Source organism: Hevea brasiliensis, chromosome 13, assembly GCF_030052815.1.
Source record: "Hevea brasiliensis isolate MT/VB/25A 57/8 chromosome 13, ASM3005281v1, whole genome shotgun sequence".
In the NCBI taxonomy this organism is placed as follows: domain Eukaryota; kingdom Viridiplantae; phylum Streptophyta; class Magnoliopsida; order Malpighiales; family Euphorbiaceae; genus Hevea; species Hevea brasiliensis.
In genome coordinates, this window is record NC_079505.1 from 66,919,905 (window position 1) to 66,944,308 (window position 24,404).

The following is a 24,404-nucleotide window of genomic DNA, read 5'->3' on the forward strand; positions in this document are numbered from 1 at the left end:
TCACATCAATTTAGATGCAAATTCAGAGAACCAACAAGTGCTGTATTTTTAGGCAACGAGGAAATTCTAGATTTTATTAAGTCTGGATCTACAACCGAGCTAATCATTAATAATTTTTCAAGAAGGAAAAAAAAAAAAAAAAAAAAAAAACCATAGTGACAAGTGCTATAAACAATGATTTTGGTTCTAAAGTTGTGGCAAGGTTTCCTGTCCAAACAAGCTGCTGTAGCCCGTAGGCAATCAACATTCTCAAGCGAAGCTTTATGCCAATGCCATTCTGATGTGGCCCAACCGCAAGTGCATGGGTCTTACAAGTAATATAGAAAAGATATCGTTCCCACGAGTTGTGTTAATGATTGAATTTTTTATATAAAAAGTTGACTAAATTAAACTAATTTTTGAAATTAAAACAATAAATTGATGGGTATTGGAGTATGAAATCTATATGTGCAAAATCAATAATCTATTCAACCATGTATTAATTAAACTAAAATTGCATCAATTTGAAATAAGCGAGTTGAAATATGGCAAAATTTAAAATCTCAAGCAATAAAATTCAATTATAAATTAACAATCATAAAAAGCGATTAGGAGTTGAATTTCATATTCAAGCTATTTTGGGATTTTAAATTAGTTATTCAATCTTGTGGAACTTACAGGTTTTAAGGAGATTAATTCTTAAATCCTTTGAATACCCTTTCGAGTGGGACAAAGAGTGCCTTAATCAATCTAATCCTACTTTCGTGGAGTTAGAGTTAATTAAGACCCATTAAGTTCCTTAATTAATCTGTAAATCCTCTTAATCCTTAATCTATTTCTAGATCTAAGTTAATTAAGTCCAATTTCTTGATTATCTATCACAAGGCCTTCTCCTTTCGGTGCCTCAACCATGGATTAAGAACATCACTTAATGGGATCCTACATTAAGCATGTCATTAAGCACACAAGAAATGAATAAAACTCAATAATACCACAAAATATGGATTACCCAATCAAAATCCACAAAATATCCCAAATATTACAACCCTTACTCCAGAATCAAATTAAAACTACTCACTACCCATAATGGTTACAAGATATCCTGAGTTTAAATGGAAATAAAGCTTTAATCTAAGCTAAGAAACAAAAAGCTCAACACTAGAAATGTAGGAAAAATGTAAGAAAAGAAAGAAATCTCCAAATCTGGTTGGAAATGGTATGGAAAATGATTGTGACTCTTCAGCTGCTCCTGCTCTTCTCCCTTTTTAATTCTTCCTTCTCTTTCCTCCCTTTCTAAAATGGGAAATGAGGCTATTTATAACATTTTCTGACATGGAGCCCTAAAATGGTGTGTTTGAGGAGAGATTTTGGGGAGAATCTTACGACTCATTAATGAAATCTTTGTGGGACTGCATAAGTGGACTGCATAAGTCATGCAGTCCCTTATGCAGTTTTCGGCTGGTTTCTGGCTCACTTATGCAAAACTGCATTACCCAGCGCATAGGTTATGCACAATTCCGTGAGATTGCATAAGGGGGGCGTGAATCTGCATAAGCCATGCACTCTCCTTATGTACAATTCGGCAGGTATTGGAACAGTGATTTTTCTCCTTATGCAGATCTGCATAAGTTATGCGGCAAGTTATGCGCAATTTAGCCAATGCATATTTCAACTTTGAAACTTGTTTTTAACATCTTTGGCTGTAGAGATCACTCCTCAATGGCAAAATTTCTTTTAGTCCTTCCAAAACACCATTTTTCCTAAAAAACAAAGTAAAAATTACAAATTAATCTATAATTGATAATTATGAAAAACTAACTAATTAACTAATGAAATTAGCTAAAAGTGACTAATAATCAAATAAAATGGCTATGAAATTAAACCTAAATGATTATGCAAAATGTATGCATCAAATACCCCCAAACTCAAGCTTTTGCTTGTCCTCAAGCAAACTTTAAAATGTGATGCAAAATTTTTAGGGGTGCCTTATCCAAAGAGCTATGAAAATTACCTATTAAAGTAACTTAACACACCTTCAGCTATACCAGCAATCCATATACCCATCCTTCAAAATGCAAAGAATCTAATTCTTATCCAAGCTTTCACCGCTTAGCCATCAAGTCAATTATCATTCAAAATTCTAAAACCAACCAATCAAAAGAGAAAGTCATGCTCAAAAGGAATTCTAGGACAATCAATGGTCAAAGTGTCTCTATATAGAATGATGGAATTAAATGAATGAATGGATAATTTTCTAATCCCATAGGCAAATTCCCTACTCCTATCTCCACTAATGTGGCAAGTACTATCAAGAGATCAAAGGTCTTTTTAGGGGTGTAATGGGGCTATGGGGTTCAAAATGAGGCTAAGAAGAAAAAGGGGTAAAAAGGATTCAAAGCATGAGAATATTTTCAATTTTGAAACATAAGGTACACTTCTTATTTTATTATGTATTTTTTTCTTTTTCTCTTTTTTTTATTTTTATATGGGAGAGAAATACACAATGAGGATTGTCAAGTGCTAGCATAGTTTACAAAACACATAAAAATAGAGGACATTTTGATTCTTTAAACTTGTATCTTGCATTTTCTTTTGATGATTGTCCTAAAATTGCCACCCCCAAACTCATTTCTTTTAATACTTTGGGTGGATTTCTTTAATTTTGAATGACAATGGTGAAAAGTACATATACTAGCACTTTTACAAGGTGACAAGCATTTCTTCTCCCTTTTATTAAATTTTTTCTTTTCTTTTTTTTTTTTATGTACCTAATGTTATAAATAATTATTCTCATGAAAAGGGTTGGAGGGTTTGCAAGGGTTAATTTTAATTAGGAAAAGGGCCAAAGGTTTAAAATGAGAAGGTTTAAATCAAAGAATGCCTAATCGTCTCTCTTTTCAAGTACAAGCTGGTATTTCGCCTTGAAAGGTTTAGAAAATTTGTTCTAGGATTGGTGAGACATCATTTGACTACCTTATATCCAATAACTCCCTCTAAACACTTTCATCTCCAAATGACTAGTTGGGTGGCTTTTTGGCTAAGAAGATATAGGCAAGGGATAGACACTTCAAAACCTTGCACCTCTTAGGAAACTTTCAATCCACAAACCCAACTAAAGGTAAGTCAAATCACTCTCATAGGCAGCTTTTCAATACTCGAGGGATTTGGCAAAAGATTTTAATGCATGATGCATGATTCCTAAAAATGAGCAATGCATTAACTGAATGGAGAAAATCTAATTGTGTGCAATATGTACAATTTCTAAGTGATGTATAATGTGTGTGTAAATGTGTTATGTATATGTATGTATGGATGTATATGTAAAATATTTACAATATATTTAAATGGAATGGGATGAGATGCTCCTATACTCAAAATGTGAAAAATAAAGCAAAAATCAAAATGTGCACCCCCAAACTCAAAATTAGACATTGTCCTCAATGTCTCAAGCAGTGTATTATAAAAACTCAAAGCAAAGGGAATAACCAGGATTAGTGAAAATTAAGAGCAAAAAGAAAGAGTTACCTGGTATAGAGCAGATGAGAATTCAATATATAATGGAGATGCATAAGAAGCTGCACAGGTTATGCAGAATAAAGTGCTGTCCAGAACAGGTGCATAAGGAAGGTGCATAAGCTGTGCGGTTCTGCATGAGTGGCAATAAGGACTACACAGGCTATGCAGAACATTTGCATGAGGGGATTCACAGCCTATGCAGTATATTCAAAAGCTGCTGCATGATGATGAGCAAGGGAAAATGTGCAACCACCAGTAGAAGCATGCAAATATATACAGAGTATGGACAAATATGCACAAAAGGGCAGTAAAGGCAATGAAAATCAAAGAAAAAAATGAAAAACTAATGTAATAGTCATTCAATAGAACTTCAAGAAAAACAGAATTCAAAACAAACTAAAATTGTTTCAACATATTTACAAAGAAAAACTCCTACAAGTTTGAACAAAAGTAAAGCAGAAACTAATCTAGTTCTATTATTTTGCCCTTGTCCAAAGATGTTGTTAAGAAATTTGGTTGGGGTGGTTCTTTGTCGAAGTGATGGTGCTGGAGGAGGTGATGGAGGTGGAGGTGGCATTCCCAGAAAAATCATGAGCTGCTTCATCATTTCCTTTAATTCTTTTTGCTTATCTCTGGTTTCCATGACAAAGTCAAATAGTTGATCATGACGATCTTTGAGGGTATCAAGACCAGTGTCAAGCTTCCTATCCACAAAATATATATTATCACTAAGCCTCTCAAGATAGGTGAATAAGGCTTTAGTGTTGAAAGCGGGAGGGTTGTGGATGAAGAGGATCGATTCTGCGAAGGTGTGAAATTTGCGAGGCTCTTTGGGGTGTCTGTCTGGTGAGGGTGGGCGAGGTTCAAAGTCTTTGTTGGGCTTGTGGGACAGATTGTCCCTCTGGTTGTCTGATGGGTTCAATTTACATTCTTTGGTTGTGCGATGTCGAGGAAGGTGGTAAGCTGAATCCTATTTTGGATAGGTGTGTAGCATCAAAATATAAAGTGTCCAAAGTCTTTGGTATTGGATGCTCTTAGGATTAAAACCAAAATGCTTGGCTATGTGATTATGAGCCCACCCAAGACAATGTCACCTATGGATTTGGTAGCAATATGTAATACATGCTCACAAAAGAAGTAACCGGGAGAAACCTTGACCTTGTGAAAAGCACACCATAACATGAATAATTGATTTCCCATGACACGGAACTAGTCCCTCTGCCCAAGATAGTGCTAGCAATAAGCCTATGGATAAATCTAAGTCACGGCAGTCTAGTATTTGAGAAGTTTTGGATCTGCCCGTGAGAAAAAGTCGAGGTTGGTTTGTGATAATTCTCCAAAACTGAGCAGCATTCCAAATACCTTTGTTTGCTACCTCTATCCCTGTATATGGTACTCTAAATAGCCCATCAATTGCAAACCCAAGAATGCTATGAAATTGGTCCAATGATAACTCTATTTTGCCCCAAACATCGAAATTTCATAGTTGGCTTATAATCTACGTCATGCAATTTTAGGGTAGCAGAAAATGAGGAAATAAATTCCAAAACTAAAGCTGGATAAACTATTTCCTGCTTATGCACAAATTCCATCCACCCTAAGCCATCAAGATAGGCAACCACATTGTCAAATAAACCAAGTGATTTGAGAGAATCTGCAGAAATATACCTAGTGGGTTGCACCCTCCTTTCCTTAAGTCTCTTAAAGGTTGCCTTGTGAGTTGCATCAGGAAGGGGCCAAGGTAGTTTTGATACCTGTGATGCTGCTAACATTTGCTTTTTGTTGGAAGAGGGTGATTTGGCTTGTGTGGAGGCTGAAGTTTTGGGGTTTTTGAGCGGAGGCTCTGACATTGGGGTGGTGGGTGGTTCTTTGCGTTTTGAGAGAGGAGGTGCAGAAGCTATGGGTCAGGTGGATTTTGACTTGATTTTTCTTTTGTAAGTGGCTATGGGAGGTGGAGGAGGAGTTTCTTGTGGAGGGGAATCGAGGTTGGGAGGCCGCATTGCCAAGGGCGAAACTTGGAGAGAGGAGGCTTGAGGGGAGTGAGGAGGCGACTCCATTGGGTTGCCGATGGTGAAGATGGAGGAAATGAGGGAGAAAATGAAAAATGCAGAGAGAAATTAGGGCAAATGCAGCGAAAATAGGAGTGGAAAAGAAGGGGAGAGGAAGAGTTATGCCGGAATAAAGGTCGGGGGGGAAAGGGAGTGAACAGGAATATCGGGAGGTGGAGGTGGGAAAAATAGTTGCCGAAAAGAAATTTTGATTTGAACAGGATTTGTGTAAAACTGCATAAGGGGAAAATGAGTGTGCATAACTTATGCACTCTCTTATGCAGGTTTCGGTGGGTGATAAAAAGTGTGAAAAACTGATTATGCAAGAGTGCATAGCTTATGCGCTAACTTATGCAAGTTTCAGCCTGTTTTGGATTTCAGAGAAATAGGTCATGCGGAAGTCATGCACTCTCCTTATGCAGGTCTCGGCAGATTTTGATTTTTGGAGAGTGTGGCCATGCAGAAGTGCATAAGTTATGCACTCTCCTTATGCAGGTATCGGCAGGTTTTGGTTTTTGGGGAGTGTAGTCATGCGGAAGTGCATAAGTTATGCACCCTGCTTATGCACCTCTCGGCAGGTTTTGATTTTTGGGGAGAGTGGTCATGCGGAAGTGCATAAGTTATGCACCCTGCTTATGCAGAATTCGGTAAGTTTTGGATTTCAGAGTTGGTGGTTATGCAGAAGTGCATAAGTCATGCACTCTCCTTATGCAAGTCTCGGCAAGTTTTGATTTTCAGGGAGAGTGGTCATGCGGAAGTGCATAAGTTATGCACCCTGCTTATGCAGATTTCGGCAGAAAGAGAAAATGCAGGATTTGAAGTCATGCAAAAGTGCGTAAGTCATGCACACACTTATGAAAGTCTCGGCAGGTTTGAAATTTGACAAAAATGTGGCTATGCAGAGTTGCATAAGCTATGCACCTCCTTATGCAGTTTGCAACAGAGATGAAAATGGCAAGAATTGTGGTTATGCAGGATTGCATAAGCTATGCAGTTACTTATGCACAATTCAACAAGTTTGAGATTACAATTGAAAATGATTTGCAAGTATGAAAAATACCCTAGAATGAAGAAATATAATTCTATGAAGCATAAATCATGAGAAATTGTCATAAAAAACACATCAATATATACAAAGCCCATCAAAATTGCATCACACAAGCTTGTAGAAGTGAATCCTGCATAAAAGACCTTTGTGAACCATGCCATTTCAACTCAAATTCTGCAAATCAACCTTTAGCACATAAAACTCAATAAAATCTACATAAAGTTGCATCTATCCTCAAATGATGAACTCCCCAAATTATGCCAAGAAAATGCAGTATGTTCACCTTGAATCCCACAACCCAAATAAGCCCAAAACTGCAAAAATGACTCACTTACCACCATATTAACATTAGAAGCACAAATACTTAAAAGTTACACACCCAACCTCACCAAGAACATAAGTCATCTGCTGCAGACCCCTCCTTTGCTGCAAAATTTCATCATTTTTTTTCTCTGCATAAACCAGGTAGCAAACCTGCACACGTTATGCAGTAAAAATCAATCAATTTTGGGAGAGTTTGAAGGACAAAATTTCATATTAAGAATCACTCCCCAGCAGTTCACCAACCTTCCTCCATTGAAATACATCTACAAGGGACAAGATTTAACAATGTCAAAAATTAAATTTGGGGAGATTTAAGATAAAAACAAAAGTAATGTAAATAAAAGTAAATTAACAAAAAGGAAAATAAAAGAACTTGGGATGCCTCCCAAGAGGGCTAATTTATAGTCCTTAGCTGGACTTTTCATGTATTTCACTGAAAAGAGGTGAGGGATTGGAGAGCTTGTAACAGCTTGCTCCCTTTATCGGGTCTCCAGTTATGTAATGTTTCAATCTATGCCCATTAACCTTAAAATTTCTAGATTTTTCACTCCAAATTTCAATTGCTCCATAAGGGAAAACCTTAGAGACTCTATATGGACCAGTCCACCTTGATTTAAGTTTTCCAGGGAACAATTTCAATCTTGAGTTGAACAACAAAACTGAATCACCTTCTTTAAATTCTTTTTTTCTAAGATGCTTATCATGTCAAACTCTAGTTCTTTCTTTGTAAATACAGGCACTTTCATAAGCATCCATCCTCAATTCTTCAAGCTCATTAAGTTGCAATAACCTTTTCTCACCAGCTTGCTTGAGATCAAAATTCAAGGTCTGAATGGCCCAATATGCTCTATGTTCTAGCTCCACAGGTAAATGACAAGACTTACCATACACTAACCTAAAGGGAGTAGTTCCTATAGGGGTTTTGTAAGTAGTCCTATATGCCCATAAAGCATCATCTAGTTTGACAGACCAATATTTCTGAGAATTGCTCACTGTTTTCTCCAAGATATGTTTGAGTTCTCTGTTAGAAATTTCAACTTGTCCTGAAGTTTGAGGGTGGTATGGGGTAGCTATCTTGTGCACTACACCATACTTCCTCATTAAGCTCTCAAATTGCTTATTACAAAAATGTGAACCCCCATCACTAATTACAGCCCTTGGAGCTCCAAATCTACTCAAAACAAATTTCTTCAAGAATTTTACTACCACTCTAGCATCATTAGTTGGGGTTGCAATAGCTTCCACCCACTTTGACACATAGTCAACTCCAACTAGGATGTATCTATTACCATATGAAGGAGGAAATGGCCCCATAAAATCTATTCCCCAGACATCGAATAATTCCACTTCAAGAATATCATTTAGGGGCATTTGATCTCTTTTTGACAAATTTCCACTCCTTTGACATTTATCATATTCCAACACAAATTTCCTCACATCCTTAAAAAGATTTGGCCAAAAGAAACCAGCTTGCAAAATTTTACTAGCTGTTTTGGAGATTCCAAAATGTCCTCCATAATCAGAAGCATGGCAATGATGCATAATACTCTGTGTCTCCTCATCAGGAATACATCTTCTTATTAAACCATCACAACATCTCCTAAAGAATAAAGGATCATCCATCTATAAAATTTTACCTCATGCAAAAACTTTTTCTTTTGTTGCCATGTCATTCCTAGAGGTAAAACTCCACAAGATAGATAATTCACAAAGTCTGCATACCAAGGTAATTTAGCAACTAGAGAGAAAAGTTGTTCATCCAAGAAAAACTCATCAATAGGGACTTCATCCATTTCTTCATCATCCAATTTCGACCTACTAAGATTATCCGCAACTACATTTTCAGCTCCCTTCTTATCTCTAATCTCCAAGTCAAACTCTTGTAGCATCAGAATCCACCTAATGAGCCTAGGTTTAGCCTCCTTTTTACGGAGTAAATACCTGATGGCTTCATGATCTGAAAATATAACCACCTTTGAGTCAATTATGTAAGGTATGAACTTTTCCAATGCAAAGACAATTGCTAAAAATTCCTTTTCAGTTGTTGCATAATTTATTTGAGCCTCATCCAGTGTTCTACTAGCATAATAAATAGCATAAGCCTTTTTGTCCTTTCTTTGACCAAGAACAGCTCCAATTGCATAGTTGCTAGCATCACACATAATTTCAAAAGGTAGGCTCCAATCAGGTGGTTGCATGATTGGTGCAGTGATAAGAGCTTGCTTCAACCTGCAAAAGGCATCCAAACACTCTTAGTCAAATACAAATGGTATGTCATGACTTAACAAATTAGACAAAGGTTTAGCTATTTTAGAAAAATCCTTGATAAAGCGTCTGTAGAACCCGGCATGTCCTAGAAAACTTCGAATTCCCTTGACATTGGTAGGAGGAGCCATCTTCTCTATCACTTCAACCTTGGCTTTATCAACCTCTATTCCTCTGTTAGACACCAAATGTCCAAGCACTATCCCTTCCTGAACCATGAAATGACACTTTTCCCAATTTAACACAAGGTCGATTCGCACATCGCTGCAAAACTTTAGAAAGGTTAGCCAAGCATATGTCAAATGAAGATCCGTAAACAGAAAAGTCATCCATAAAAACCTCCATTATGTCTTCAATGAAATCTGAGAAGATTGTCATCATGCACCTTTGAAAAGTGGCTGGTGCATTAAACAACCCAAATGGCATCCTCCTATAAGCAAAGGTTCCATATGGACAAGTAAAAGTGGTTTTCTCTTGATCATTTGGATGGATAGGGATTTGAAAAAAACCCGAATATCCATTTAAATAGCAAAAATAAGAATGCCTAGCCAGTCTTTCTAACATTTGATCAATGAAGGGAAGTGGAAAATGATCTTTTCTAGTGGCAATATTTAATTTTCTGTAATCTATGCACATTCGCCAACTAGTCACTGTTCTTGTGGGAATTAATTCATTATTTTCATTTTTTACCACTGTCATTCCACCCTTTTTTGGGACAACATGTACTGGGCTCACCCAAGTACTGTCTGAGATAGGATATATGATCCCTGCATCAAGCAACTTCAAAATTTCCTTTTTAACAACTTCTTTCATATTTGGGTTCAACCTCCTCTGATGTTCAATAGATGGCTTACAATTTTCTTCCAAAATAATTCTGTGCATGCAAAAGTGTGGGCTTATTCCCTTAATGTCATCTATGGTGTACCCTAAAACTTTCCTAAATTGCCTCAACACTCTTAACAACTTATCAGCCTCTAAGGTACTCAAGTTTGCATTTACAATTACTGGATAAGTGTTATTAGTGCCAAGAAATTCATACCTGAGCTGAGAAGGAAGTTGCTTAAGTTCTACCTTAGGTGCATCTTCTTCCTTGAATGATGGTTGCTTAGATTCGACTTTTTCCTTTTGTGTGAGTTGAAAAACTGGAGCAGAAATGAATGGTGGACTTCCCTCTAAATGTTGAGCATATGCAGCCACATGAGGGTTGTCATAATCTATGCCTCCTCAATGAACCAAACAATTTTCAAGTGGATCTTCTGGATATTTCTTTCTGAAGTGTTCTTCAACCAGCTCATTAATGATATCAACTCTCAAGCAAGTATCAGCTTCAGAATGATGCTTCTTCAAAGTGTTATTAATATTGAAAACCAATTGATCTTCTCCAACTCTAAGAGTCAATTTTTCTCCCTTAACATCAATCAATGCTCCTGCTGTAGCTAGAAAGGGTCTTCCCAAGATGATTGGGATATTAGAATCCTCTTCCATGTCCAAGATGATAAAGTCAACAGGTATATAGAACTTCCCAACCTTCAGAGGCACATTCTCTAAAATCCCTTCAGGATACTTAATTGATCTGTCAGCTAACTGAAGAGAAATGTGGGTTGGCTTAAGATCTCCCATATTGAGCTTCTCATAAATAGAGAGGGGCATAAGGCTAACACTAGCCCCTAAATCACATAAAGCTTTTATAGAACATGATTCCCCAATGTGGCACGGAATTGAAAAACTTCCTGGATCCTTGAGCTTTGGAGGAAGTTTCCTTTGGAGGATAGCACTGCATTCTTCTGTCAAAGCTACAGTTTCATCGTCTTCAAGTTTCCTCTTGTTTGAGAGAATTTCTTTTAAGAATTTTGTATAAGAGGGCATTTGCGAAAGAGCATCAATAAAAGGCACATTTATGTAAAGCTTCTTCAAACCTCTAAGAACTTCCCAAATTACTTATCAAGCTTGGCTTTTTGAAATCTTTGTGGAAAGGGAAGTTGTGGCTTGTAGGGCTCTGGAGGTGTATACTTCTCTTCCTTCTCTTCAATTTTCTCTCTACATTTTTCTACACTCTCTTGTTTTTCACTCTCATCAGTTTTTTTCTCATTTTCTCTCTTCTCACTATTTTCACTTTTCTCATTTTTTTTCACTCTTCTCATTATTTACAACTTTCCCACTTCTTAATGTAATAGCTTGACACTGCTCTCTTGGGTTTTCCGGTTGACTTGGAAGCTTTCCAAAAGACTTGGCACTTGAGGAAGATGCTTGTTGTGCAATATGATTTTTCAGCATTCTGTTATGTGTCTGCATCTGTTCTAGCCTTGCTTTCATCTCTCTCATCTCCTCATCATGCTTAGTTTGTTTAGCAAGAATCTGTTGTAATAAAGCTTCTGTGGTAGAACTTTGTTCTTGCTGTTTTGGTGGAGAATTCATATTTTTCTGCTGAAAATTAGGCAATGGTTGCCTATTTTGCTGATATGGAATTCCTTGTTGCTGTTGTGGTTGAAAATTCTGATTTGGAACTTGACTTTGCTGATTTCCCCATGAAAAGTTGGGATGATTCCTCCAAGTTAGATTATAAGTTTGAGAGTAAGGATTCCCCATTTGTTTGTTTCCATAATTACCAACATATGCAGCTTGCTCTCCATAGTCTACTCCACAGCTGGTAGTTCCCTCTGCATAAGCCACTTGTTGTGAACTTCCAGATGATGATGATGAACTAACCAACATACTCAAATCTTCCATCTTCTTAGCCAAGACATTTGTAAGTGTATCAAACTTTGCATTAATCATGTTGAATGGATCAAGATCATACATTCCAGCAGCTTGCCTCCTTTGAGTTGGAGCTGGTCCTCTTGGACTACTCCAAAGATGAGTATTCTTTGCAATTTTCTCCAGTAGCTCATAAGCTTCATCTTCATGCTTCATAATAAATTTTCTTCCTGTTTGAGCATCAATAATCCCTCTAATTGCAGGAGTGACATTTGTATAAAAATTCTGGTTTATCATCCATTTTGGAATGGCATGATGTGGGCATTGTCTCTCTAATTCCTTCCATCTCATCCATGATTCATAAAGAGTTTCATCTTCTCTTGGTCTGAAAGTCATCATTTGGTTCCTCAATTCTTGAGTTTTTCCAGGTGGAAAATATTGTGCAAGAAATGCATCAGTGAGTTGCTCCCAATTTGTGATGGAGTTGTGAGGTAAAGAGTCAAGCCAATCCAATGCTCTATCTTTCAAAGAGAACAGGAATAGCTTCAATCTTGCTGCATCATCGGATACTCTGGTTGTTTTTGCATGTCACAAATCATAGCAAACTTCTTTAGATGTGTGTGTGGATTTTCAGAAGGATGTCCTCCAAATTGAGAATTCTGAATCATTTGAAGTACTCCAAAATCCATCTTGTAACTATTTGCATCAATTCTTGGTCTTACTATACTTTCTCTCAAGTCATCAAAATGAGGAAAAGCATGATCCATCATACTTCCCCTAGGCACATTAGCATTTATAATCTCTTCACCTTGGGCTGCATTTTCATTATTTCGACCATTTCCAGCATTACCGCCACCAATTCTAATTCTTTCATCAGCCATGTCTACTTCTAATTCAGTTTCTCTTAATGCTTCTTTTCTTCATCTGGTTTCTTTCTTGTTGACTTTACAAAATTTCTCAATTTCAGGATTAAACAATAAGGATGTGTCACTTGTGCTTCTAGCTCTTCTCATTAAAGATTAAAAGTACCTGAAAAAGAACAAACAAACACAAAAATGAAAAGATAACAAAGATAAAACTATAAACAACTAAAATAATCAAGAATTCAATCTTAAACAAACAACTCCCCGGCAACGGCGCCAAAAACTTGATATGGCCCAACCGCAAGTGCACGGGTCGTACAAGTAATATAGAAAAGATATCGTTTCCACGAGGAGTTGTGTTAATGATTGAATTTTTTATATAAAAAGTTAACTAAATTAAACTAATTTTTGAAATTAAAATAATAAATTGATGGGTATTGGAGTATGAAATCTATATGTGCAAAATCAATAATCTATTCAACCATGTATTAATTAAACTAAAATTGCATCAATTTGAAATAAGCGAGTTGAAATATGGCAAAATTTAAAATGGCAAGCAATTAAATTCAATTAGAAATTAACAATGATAAAAAGGCGATTCCGGAGTTCGGGATTTCATATTCAAGCTATTTTGGGATTTTAAATTAGTTATCCAATCTTGTGGAACTTACGGGTTTTAAGGAGATTAATTCTTAAATCCTTTGAATACCCTTTCGAGTGGGACAAAGAGTGCCTTAATCAATCTAATCCTACTTTCGTGGAGTTAGAGTTAATTAAGACCCATTAAGTTCCTTAATTAATCTGTAAATCCTCTTAATCATTAGTCTATTTCTAGATCTAAGTTAATTAAGTCCAATTTCTTGATTATCTATCACAAGGCCTTCTCCTTTCGGTGCCTCAACCATGGATTAAGAACATCACTTAATGGGATCCTATATTAAGCATGTCATTAAGCACACAAGAAATGAATAAAACTCAATAAGACCACAAAATAAGGATTACCCAATCAAAATTCACAAAATATCCCAAATATTACAACCCTTACTCCAGAATCAAATTAAAACTACTCACTACCCATAATGTTTACAAGATATCCTGAGTTTAAATGGAAATAAAGCTTTAATCTAAGCTAAGAAACAAAAAGCTCAACACTAGAAATGTAGGAAAAATGTAAGAAAAGAAAGAAATCTCCAAATCTAGTTAGAAATGGTATGGAAAATGATTGTGACTCTTCAGCTGCTCCTACTCTTCTCCCTTTTTAATTCTTCCTTCTCTTTCCTCCCTTTCTAAAATGGGAATGAGGCTATTTATAACATTTTCTGACATGGAGCCCTAAAATGGTGTGTTTGAGGAGAGATTTTCTGAGGAAATCTTCTGCCAGCTCATTAATGAAATCTTTGTGGGACTGCATAAGTGGACTGCATAAGTCATGCAGTCCCTTATGCAGTTTTCAGCTGGTTTCTGGCTCACTTATGCAAAATTGCATGACCAGGCGCATAGGTTATGCACAATTCCGTGAGATTGCATAAGGGGGGCGTGAATCTGCATAAGCCATGCACTCTCCTTATGCACAATTCGGCAGGTATTGGAACAGTGATTTTTCTCCTTATACAGATCTGCATAAGTTATGCGGCAAGTTATGCGCAATTTGGCCAATACATATTTCAACTTTGAAACTTGTTTTTAACATCTTTGGCTGTAGAGATCACTCCTCAATGGCAAAATTTCTTTTTAGTCCTTCCAAAACACCATTTTTCCTACAAAACAAAGTAAAAATTACAAATTAATTTATAATTGACAATTATGAAAAACTAACTAATTAACTAATGAAATTAGCTAAAAGTGACTAATAATCAAATAAAATGGCTATGAAATTAAACCTAAATGATTATGCAAAATGTATGCATCACATTCCTCCAGTGTAGTCTACATATTAATTAATCTCCAAGATTGCTGTATCACACTTTCTATTTTCCTCCGCTATCTAAATTTGTAATTGCCCTTCAAGGTTATGCATGGAATTCATAATTAGGCATCTATCACCATCAGTTGGAAAGGCTCAAAAATAATTTCTAGGCTTTTTGAAGCAAATATGCAAGAGTCTGAGTTCCATCATCACCACCACCACTAGCAAACCATGTGTGTGCATGCAGAGAAGAGTTATTTAAGAAAACAGTTCCTTTGGCCACAAAAGAACAGTAATCAACCACACACGAAATTGCAAAGTTTACCACCAGTACCAAAGTGAATGTTTATAAGTTCAATCTCTCTCGCCTATAATGTGAACCTCGATACTCGGTGGAATGATGGCATCTGCAACCCAAAATTGATGCGTCATGATTTGGACTGATAGGAGCACTTCAAAGTAAAGAACCAATAGGTGAGCAGAAGAAGATCCAATTGAGCAATCATAAAAATAAGAAAAGTTAAAATTGAGAACCATATAATATGTCCATAACAATCTTTGCTAAGCCCCAAATATGCTGATTAGTTGAAGTCAAGCGGAACAAGCCAATCCTCTTCCTGAATTTCCATGTCTCTTGTTCTCTCTGGGTATACAAGATGATCCTCGATCAACGGAGAAGCAAACCTAGGAAAGGTCAAGAATAGACAGCTAAGAAGTCTAAAACAAACATAGGAATAAACGATTATCTTACTTGTATAAACTCTGTCTCAAAAACCTCCAAAGCAAGATTTTTCCATGTTCTATGAGGGACATTAAAGCGCTTTTCTACTCAATAGAAATGCTTGAGAAGACATACAAAGGTTTCAACGCATGCTTACACGCCTCTAAGAGGACCTAGTGAATAGAGGAAAATGGCCATCGAGCGGCGGACTTCATGCTATTCTGTGTCTTTGATGGTTGTTTATCAACGCGTGATATGGAGTTGATGCGAAGGCCATATCATCGCGAATCAGAATCGCACCGCACAAGTTAAAAGGAGCATGCTACATGGTGTCCTCAACAGAAGAATATTTTGCTCCCCATGAAGCAGTCATGGAAAGATTGTTCTGTGTCCATAGCAGTTCCCAGTGACTCGACACCTAGCCAATGAGAGCCAAATAGGGCCTTGTCACATACAGAACTTTATTGAAGGCTTGATTCAATAAATTTATCTTTCCTTTTTTTTTTTTTTAATTTCTCTTTCCATTTGGCAATTCTCAATGCTGAAAGGTTTGTCGAGGAACAATGCACCAACTTCTTCAATGTGAAAATTGAGGCATGCATATCAATGTATACATTGACTCAGAGATTAAGCAAAGATCACACCACCAAAACTGTTGGTTGTGCACTGCACAGTTTTAAAATTGTGTGCTCATGTGCTGATTACCAACGAAAGAATATAAGATTCCCGAAAAAACAGGCAAGGAATAGCTATTCCTTGTTGGTATGAATTAACGGCAAACAAGATGATTTAATTGTCCTATCGGTTTCCTATGATAGGAATGAATATGTTGGTTTCTTCATCGTCGTCTCTTTAACATGATTTCTTTCTATAATGAGTATTGGGTGTAGCACAAGATATATAGATCCTGCAACAATTTGGCACACAATGTTCAGAGCTCCATAAACTAGTCGTGATCGGTTATATTGATTCCTTTTCACTATTTTTTTTTTATAGTAAATCACAGATATTCTTGTAGTGCTCATGAAGCTCCTTTTTTGTGGAGACACCGAGCTCCTATCTTACTAGAGCACAATGCCCGCCGCCTAATACAAAGAGTACGTAGGGCACTCACTTAGAGTGCTCTTGCACCAGTGACCCCTGGATGATGAAGAGCTTTACACTAAACATAGCAACTAGCTGGGTCCGATTGTGCTCACCAGTGGCCAACCAATCACACCCCCTCAAGAGCATTAGGAACAAAGTTGCCTCACACCCCTCTAGACTTTTCCATATTTATAAAAGTGTCCGTCAAACTTCTTATTCTCATCAATTGTACAATTTAACCATTTCATAGGCCTACAAGGCCAATCTTAGTGGGGTACCGATTGTCTTTATCTCCTAATTTAGAATTTAGCTCTGTTTAAAATTTTGTATAATAAATGAAGTGATTGAATATAAGGTTTAATGTATTCAAAATGGATGAAAATTACAACTATAACCTTTATTATTGTTTTCTTGAAAGGTGGTGTAATCCAAGCTTGGGCAGCTGAGAATGAACAAATGCTAGTGTTGTCCAATAAAAAAAAAAAAATTCTAGCAACTAGCGTGGGGAGCCTCTTCCCCGCCTAGCGGACCAACAACTCTACACTAATACAACATACTTGGCGATTATTCTCTCCCTCTCTCTCTCTATATATATATATATATATTAAAAATTTTATTATATTAATTTAATTTATATTGCATTCATTTATTTTATTTTACTATTCTTATGTTACAAAAATTATTATAAATTTTCTCTATTTATTATTTGATAAATTTTTGTTTTGTTAATTAATTTATTTTTATTGACATTAACGATTCTATTATTATAACATTTAAATCCATATATTTTTATTATAAAGTATTATTAAACAAAATTTTAATTTTAATTAAAAATTTTAAATTATTTAAAATATTTACATATAACTACTAATTATAATATGTATTATTATAATTTTAAATACATTTTTAATTTTATAATATAGTTAATATTTATTTAATATTATGCCAGTTAAAATATGATTTGACTCTAGTTAAATTTTAAACTCTTAATTATATGCCTTAATTGATTTTTTATCAGGTTGGATTTAAAAACCTTGATGAATACTATAAAATATATGTCATGCTACTTTTAGTTATTTGCCATCATATATTTAGCGATTGAATAGTTATATAGTTGAATTCAAATACTATTTAATCTCTAGTTAAATAATATGAATCAATTATATATATAATTATTATATAATTTAAGAACCTATTCCTAGTTGAATTATAATTAAGAAGCGGTTAATAAAAGATCTAGTGCTATGTACTTGTTATATAAGGTATGCATAGCATATTTAATTATAATATGTTTCAAATTTGATTTAAATATCAATTGAATTATGAGGAGCAATTAATGAAAAATTAAGTACATATTATAATGTTATGTGTTAATTATATGGAGTTAAGTTATGAATAATAAATTTAATTGTAATATATTTAATAATTGATTTAATTACTAATTGAATTATAATGAGCAAATAATGAAAATTTTATCATATATTACAGTGATATGCGCAAATTATATGGAAATAAGATATGCATTATACATTTAATTATAATATGTTTCATAATTGATCTAAATACTAATTTAATTATAAGGTGCAATTGATGAAAAATTTAGTTCATATATTATAGCGTTGTGTACTAATTATATAATGTTAAGGTATTAATTATATAATGCTAAGGTGTATACGTCACATTATTGCCTATTCTTGAGTGGAAATATGCTCTATTGTTGTCAAAATCTATCAACACCAACTGTTCGATAGAGGTCCATTGGGATTCCACATCAGTTGTGGATGGAGTGTATAAATGGCTTATATGCGAACAATAATTCTATTAAAATTGTTATAGTTTTAATAGGGGTTTATTTCTGTCCCTGAGCCATTTGTGTGTCTTCTATCTATGTAAAAAAAAAGAACTAGACCCAAAGTGAAAAGTGAGGGAGTCCTAAGTCCGGTGTGGCCCATGGGTTGAGGTCCGCAAGTGGGTCGGGCGTATCCCATGGGGTGACCCTTTGGGATTCCACATCGATTGTAAATGGGGTGTATGAGTGGCTTATATTAGAACAAAGATCCCATTAAAATTATCATAGTTTTAACAGCGATCTATTCCCGTCCTTGAGCCATTTGCATGCCTTCTATCTACGTATAAAAAAAAAAAAAAAAAAAAAACTGTTGGATAGCATTTATTAAATTATATCATATGATAGAGATATACACAACGCATCATCTTTCAAAAAAAAAAATTACATAATGCTGCAACAACTAAACAAAAATCATGATTTGAATTTTTTTCATTGATTTTCATGGATATATATGAACTAATTAATTAAATAAAAAATAATAGCCAATTAATTAATGTTCCCTGTGTCAGAACAAACAAGTTACATAAACAGAGATTATTACGATCAAGAATGCATTTTTCCTGTTCAACTTCTCACCAAGATAAATGAGGAACATTTGTTAAATTTGTTGGAAAAGTAAAGTTCATGCCAAAAAAATGAAATCAACTACATTGCTAGGCAATCAGAATCAATCACATAAGCAAGAGCCACCCTAAAGATCCAACCATTATCACCACAAACACAAGGCAATGGATTTATATACTCTTGGCCCAATTACTAGAAAAAACTTATAGCTTGAATTAACTATTTTCAGTTATAGCTTGAAAGTTATTTGGGCTCCCTGGGCTTGCACTGACAATAATAATTCCCTAGGAAAAAAAATCAGCTGCAAAAACCCTCAAAAACGAGGTTCGATTGACTTATGCAGCAGAGCACTAAAGTAGAACTTTTTATTTATATCACATCCATACACTTTCCCATGAACATTAACGCCCTGAATTATTATATAAACAATTCAGAAACCAACCGAAAATTCACATGCAATTTTTTGCTCCTCCCTGCCTGCTACACCTGCTCATACCCATCAACCACCTATCCACACATGCACAAAAACAAGATTTAGAAGAGAAGAAGGCTGGAGAGAATGGCTGCTAAAGCAGCCAAGGTGATGCTTGGGTGTGTCCTTGTTGGAGGCATATCAATGTATGACACACCATTAGTTACTCCTTTAACATTTCTCAATCTTCCCATTTTTTCCTACTCTACCTACAACATTCTCTACACCCTTAGCATCAGCAATCCCATGTTTTTTACCACTAACGCCGTGAATCCAGACCTACACTATCTTATCCAATAACACCCACCTCCCCATTCTTCTCATTCTTTGGCTTCTTATCCTTCACGTTTGATCTCCCCTCCTCCATCTCTTCCCTCAAGACAGCCACCTCCTCCTCGCTACCATTTATCACAATCTTATCAGATTCCTCAAATTCCTTGCTGTAACAAACCAAGCAAGATGACGATTTCACCTCCTTCAATGCCTTAGCTCTCAAAGCATGGCCACAATTCTTCAAAGCAAAAAAACTTATACTTCCCATTGAACTCCAGCCCAGTTTATCGGGCAATGAAACCTTGCATTATATGATTCCTCACCAGGAATTGGCTCTAGCTTGATATTTAAAATATCCTTTTAAACCCTTTATGTATCTGAACTCCTTGGGCAATTTTTGTTGAATAAATTACCAACGCAATCAATAACGCAACGCTGCGCCAGGGGGCTCGTTGGAGAGAACGCAATTGAGCCATTTAGAAAGTCTCCGCTAGTTTGGATCAACCTTATCCGGCTTTTTGTCGGTGTACATGTTCAGATAGCAGTCGCGGGACTCGGCACCCGTAGCGCCGCTATCGCCAACCACCCAACTTTGGACTAAGCTCGAGTGCTCACTCAACTGCGGATTTTGCCGGCGCAACGGTTTATTTTTTTTTTTTTATTCAATACAAGTATATTCTTTAATTGAATAAATATATAGTTAATATATGTAAATAAATTATTGTAAGATGAAGTGATATTTGTATAAATTATTTATCATCTTCTTCTAATATTTATTACTAAAATATCATAATATCATATTTATATTAGGAGTGAGTAATTTGAATTTTATGTGTAATATTAGTTTATATATTTTATAATTATTATTTTTAATTTTTTTAATATTAATTAAATTATAATTACCGTCACAAATTTTTTTATGATAAAAAGTTAATTATATGATTTTTATAATTATAGTGAAAAATAAAAAAATTACTTTAATTTATATAATTTGTAAATATGATATTCAATTTTTCTAGTATTAATTAAAATATAACTATTATTATAATTTTTTTTATTAAATGCCTCATATGTCTATTAGTATTTAGATGTCTATGCATATTATTAATTGATGTTATAAATTGTTAAGAGAATGAGGGTCAAAAGACAAGTAAAAAAATCTAATAAAGCGCCACCTATTAATTTTTTTCTGTGAAATTTATTTCGATAGCAACTTTATTATATGTGAATAATATGTAAAGAAAAGCACGTCACAAAAAAATAAATGGATGTATATGAGAATCAAAATATAACTAAACTGAATCAAGTCTTAATATTTTTTTTAAACTAATTTTAATAAAATTAATATGTTTCAATTTGATTATTAATAAAAATAATATGTCAGTGAGGTGGATTTTATATTTTGAATTAATATATATTTTAAATATGAAGAATTTTATATAAATTGAAAATAAGTGAAAAAATAAATAATAAGATATCAATAAAATAGAAATAAATAAATTTTTGTGAGATGAAGATAACCTTTAATGATATTTATGCAATCATCTTCTTCTAACATCTTGATTATTGAAATATCATTTAGTGGATTTGAGAAAAGATATTGATTATAAATTCTATATTTTGTTTGCGTTAGGGAATGACTAATTTGATTTTTGATATGTGAAATTAGTTTATATAGTTTATAACTATTACTTTTATTTTTTCTAATATTAATTAATTGTATTAAATTTTTTTATAATAAAAAAATTAATTACATGATTTTATAATTATAATAGAAAATAAAAAAAATTACCTTGATTTATATAATTTATAAATATGATGTTTAACTGTTTTAGTACTAACTAAATTGTCTCTTTTTTTGTAATTAAATATCTCATGGGTCTATTAGTATTTACAAGTCAATGCATGCCCTCAATTGATGTTGAAAATTGTTAAGGGGAATAGAGGTAAATTTGATAAATAGGAAAAAAAAAATCAAATAGATTGCAAATTTTGGTAAAATTTATTTTATTACCAACTTTATTATATGTGAATAATATATAAAGAATAAGCATGTCATAAAACAATAAATTGATGTATATGAGAATCAAAATATGACTAAACTGAATTTAATAAAATTGATATGTTTCAATTTGATTATTAATAAAAATATTATAAACTTCTCTGTTTACGTATTGCTAGGAAGTATTGTAGTAGGTGGACACGAAATAGCGGTAAAATAACTTTCGAAAACCTAGTCCCAGTATATAACTATATGTAATATATAAATTGAGAATAAAGAAGAAAAGCAACTTGATCGTAAATTTTAATCCTGCTATGCTTGGATTTCAAATCCAAGTAGGATAGAAGATCAGGCCAGGACCAAGTCTTATTTGATTTCAGATTTCCAACACCCGCATGGACTTTGTATGCCTATAAATAGGCTGCTTGCGACAACCCCTGTAGACACTTCAAAGAGCTAAAGCTTTCAGCTCCAGACACACGATCGATCAATTGATTTCATTCTAGTTTGCCAAACCCAACGTTAAAATTCTATACTCTCGAAAACCATGGCTTCCTCCAAACTTCTTTTCACCTTGTTTCTCTGCTCCTTCTTGGTTTATGTTATTCCGTTTGGATCTAATGCACATATTCTCATGGCTTGCGAGTTTGAAGCCATATATAACCTTGGAGATTCAATATCTGACACGGGCAATTTGATCCAAGAGGACCCTGCTTCTGTGTTTTCTAGGTTTCCATTTGTCCAATACTTGTATGGTAATCCTACAGGCAGATGCTCCAATGGCTTGCTCATTATTGATTTCATTGGTAAGAAATAAGTATTCTTTTAGGTTTCATAATCTGCCCTTGCATGTGTGTTTTAGCTAAATTGTATTTTTATTTTACAGCAAAATCAGCCGGTGTTCCACTCCTTAATGCATATTTGACAAATTCCACCAAGACACATGGAGTGAATTTTGCAGTTGCTGGATCTACTGCATTGCCCGTGGAAGTTCTTGCAGAAAAGGGAGTTATTTCCCCTGTAACCAATAGTTCTCTTACCGTACAACTAAACTGGATGCACACCCATTTCAATACAACCTGCCACAAGTCCAAAGGTCATCTTACATTATTTATATAATATACTCTCTGCTAACATAAATTTAACATATTTATAACTGTGCTTATTATTGTCTTATCCTTATTATATTTTACAGATTGTGTTGAGAAACATAGAAAATCTCTCTTCATGGTTGGGGAGATTGGAGGCAACGATTATAATTATGCTTTCTTTCAAGGCAAGACTATTGATGACTTGAAGACCATGGTACCCGATGTTGTTAAAGCCATCAAAGATGCTGTCGTGGTTAGTTAATTTTCTTGAGACATATGATAATTGATTTTTTTTTTTGGTTATTTTTTTTTTCTCAATTTTCTTATAATTTTCTTTTGTAGAGAGTCATTGGATTTGGTGCCACGCGAATTATTGTCCCCGGAAATTTTCCAATTGGTTGCATGCCTATATACCTTACAGGATTTCACTCCAATGATTCCAACGCATATGATGAATTTCATTGCCTCAAAGAATTGAATAACTTTTCAATGTATCACAATGAACAACTCCAGCAAGCAATTAAAGAATTGCAAGAAGACCATTCAAATGTGACTATAGTATATGGAGATTACTACAATGCCTACAAGTGGATTTTGTGGAAAGCTGCATTGCTAGGTGAGTCTTCAAAATCTGTAAATGGTGGATTTAATAGACATAACACATAACTGAACTGACATCGTTCACTTTTTTGATATAAACAGGTTTTGATCCAAAATCATTACAAAAAGCTTGTTGTGGGAGTGGAGGTGATTATGACTTTAGTCTTGCTACCATGTGTGGAGCTCCTAATGTACCGGTTTGTCCAAAACCTGGAGAACGTATTAGTTGGGATGGAGTACATTCAACAGAAAAAGCCTATTTCTTCATGGCAGGATGGCTCATTCGTGACATTTTTCAAAAACTTCAATGTATTGTTTGATTTTTTCATAAAATTTGATATTAGTTATATTAGTGAATAGTATAGAGTATGCAATTTGACTTTTCTCTTTTAATTAATGGAATAAGATTTTAGTTATTGAAAATATTTTAAAATGCTTTGTTAATTAATATCAATTCTCATGTAGTTGTTGAATTCATATTTACTAGTGCCAGGTGCTAGAATGCAAAAAAAAAAATAACAACAGAAAATCCCACTGATAATCTTGAAATTCTTATTTATGAAGTAAAAAGAGGATATCCCCCATTCTGATAGAGCATCCTACCACAGTGACTGTCTACGTTTTGCCAGGGAGTGTTACCGGGTGGACTAGAAATAGCAGCAAAAACAAACGTTTAAAAACTCCAGCTCAAGGGCTTGAGGAATTCAATGCATTGCTTAATTATTTCATTAACATTAATTTTATTAGACTAATTTATATAGTGACAAGTGCTATAAACAATGATTTCGGTTCTAAAGTTGTGGCAAGGTTTCCTGTCCAAACAAGCTGCTGTAGCCCGTAGGCAATCAACATTCTCAAGAGAAGCTTTATGCCAATGCCATTCCTCCAGTGTAGTCTACATATTAATTAATCTCCAAGATTGCTGTATCACACTTTCTATTTTCCTCCGCTATCTAAATTTGAAATTGCCCTTCAAGGTTATGCATGGAATTCATAATTAGGCATCTATCACCATCAGTTGGAAAGGCTCAAAAATAATTTCAAGGCTTTTTGAAGCAAATATGCAAGAGTCTGAGTTCCATCATTACCACCACCACTAGCAA

The 24,404-nt window shown here is 34.6% G+C and overlaps 1 protein-coding gene, 1 non-coding gene and 1 pseudogene across 2 annotated transcripts; 2 read left to right on the plus strand and 1 right to left on the minus strand.

Annotated features, from left to right (window-relative positions):
* Nucleotides 1-12,181: 12,181 nt before the first annotated feature.
* Nucleotides 12,182-12,288, plus strand: LOC131172382 (small nucleolar RNA R71). The gene has a single exon (XR_009142861.1). It is a non-coding gene; the product is annotated as a small nucleolar RNA R71 (small nucleolar RNA).
* Nucleotides 12,289-19,506: 7,218 nt separating this feature from the next.
* On the minus strand, nucleotides 19,507-22,007 carry LOC131172179 (uncharacterized; annotated as a pseudogene).
* On the plus strand, nucleotides 21,942-23,723 carry LOC131171717 (GDSL esterase/lipase At5g03980-like). Its single transcript, XM_058131623.1, has 5 exons — nucleotides 21,942-22,416; nucleotides 22,497-22,706; nucleotides 22,806-22,954; nucleotides 23,044-23,317; nucleotides 23,404-23,723. Exons 1-5 carry the CDS (start codon nucleotides 22,158-22,160, stop codon nucleotides 23,619-23,621), a joined length of 1,110 nt encoding a protein of 369 aa, XP_057987606.1. The 5' UTR covers nucleotides 21,942-22,157; the 3' UTR covers nucleotides 23,622-23,723.
* Nucleotides 23,724-24,404: the final 681 nt, after the last annotated feature.

What these genes read in the sequence shown, in the direction of transcription:
- LOC131171717 (XM_058131623.1), top strand. Translation starts at nt 22,158, where the DNA reads ATGGCTTCCTCCAAACTTCTTTTCACCTTGTTTCTCTGCTCCTTCTTG. An exon ending in GCTCATTATTGATTTCATTG is followed by an intron (nt 22,417 to 22,496) that starts GTAAGAAATAAG and finishes TTTATTTTACAG; the next exon opens with CAAAATCAGCCGGTGTTCCA. An exon ending in AACCTGCCACAAGTCCAAAG is followed by an intron (nt 22,707 to 22,805) that starts GTCATCTTACAT and finishes TATATTTTACAG; the next exon opens with ATTGTGTTGAGAAACATAGA.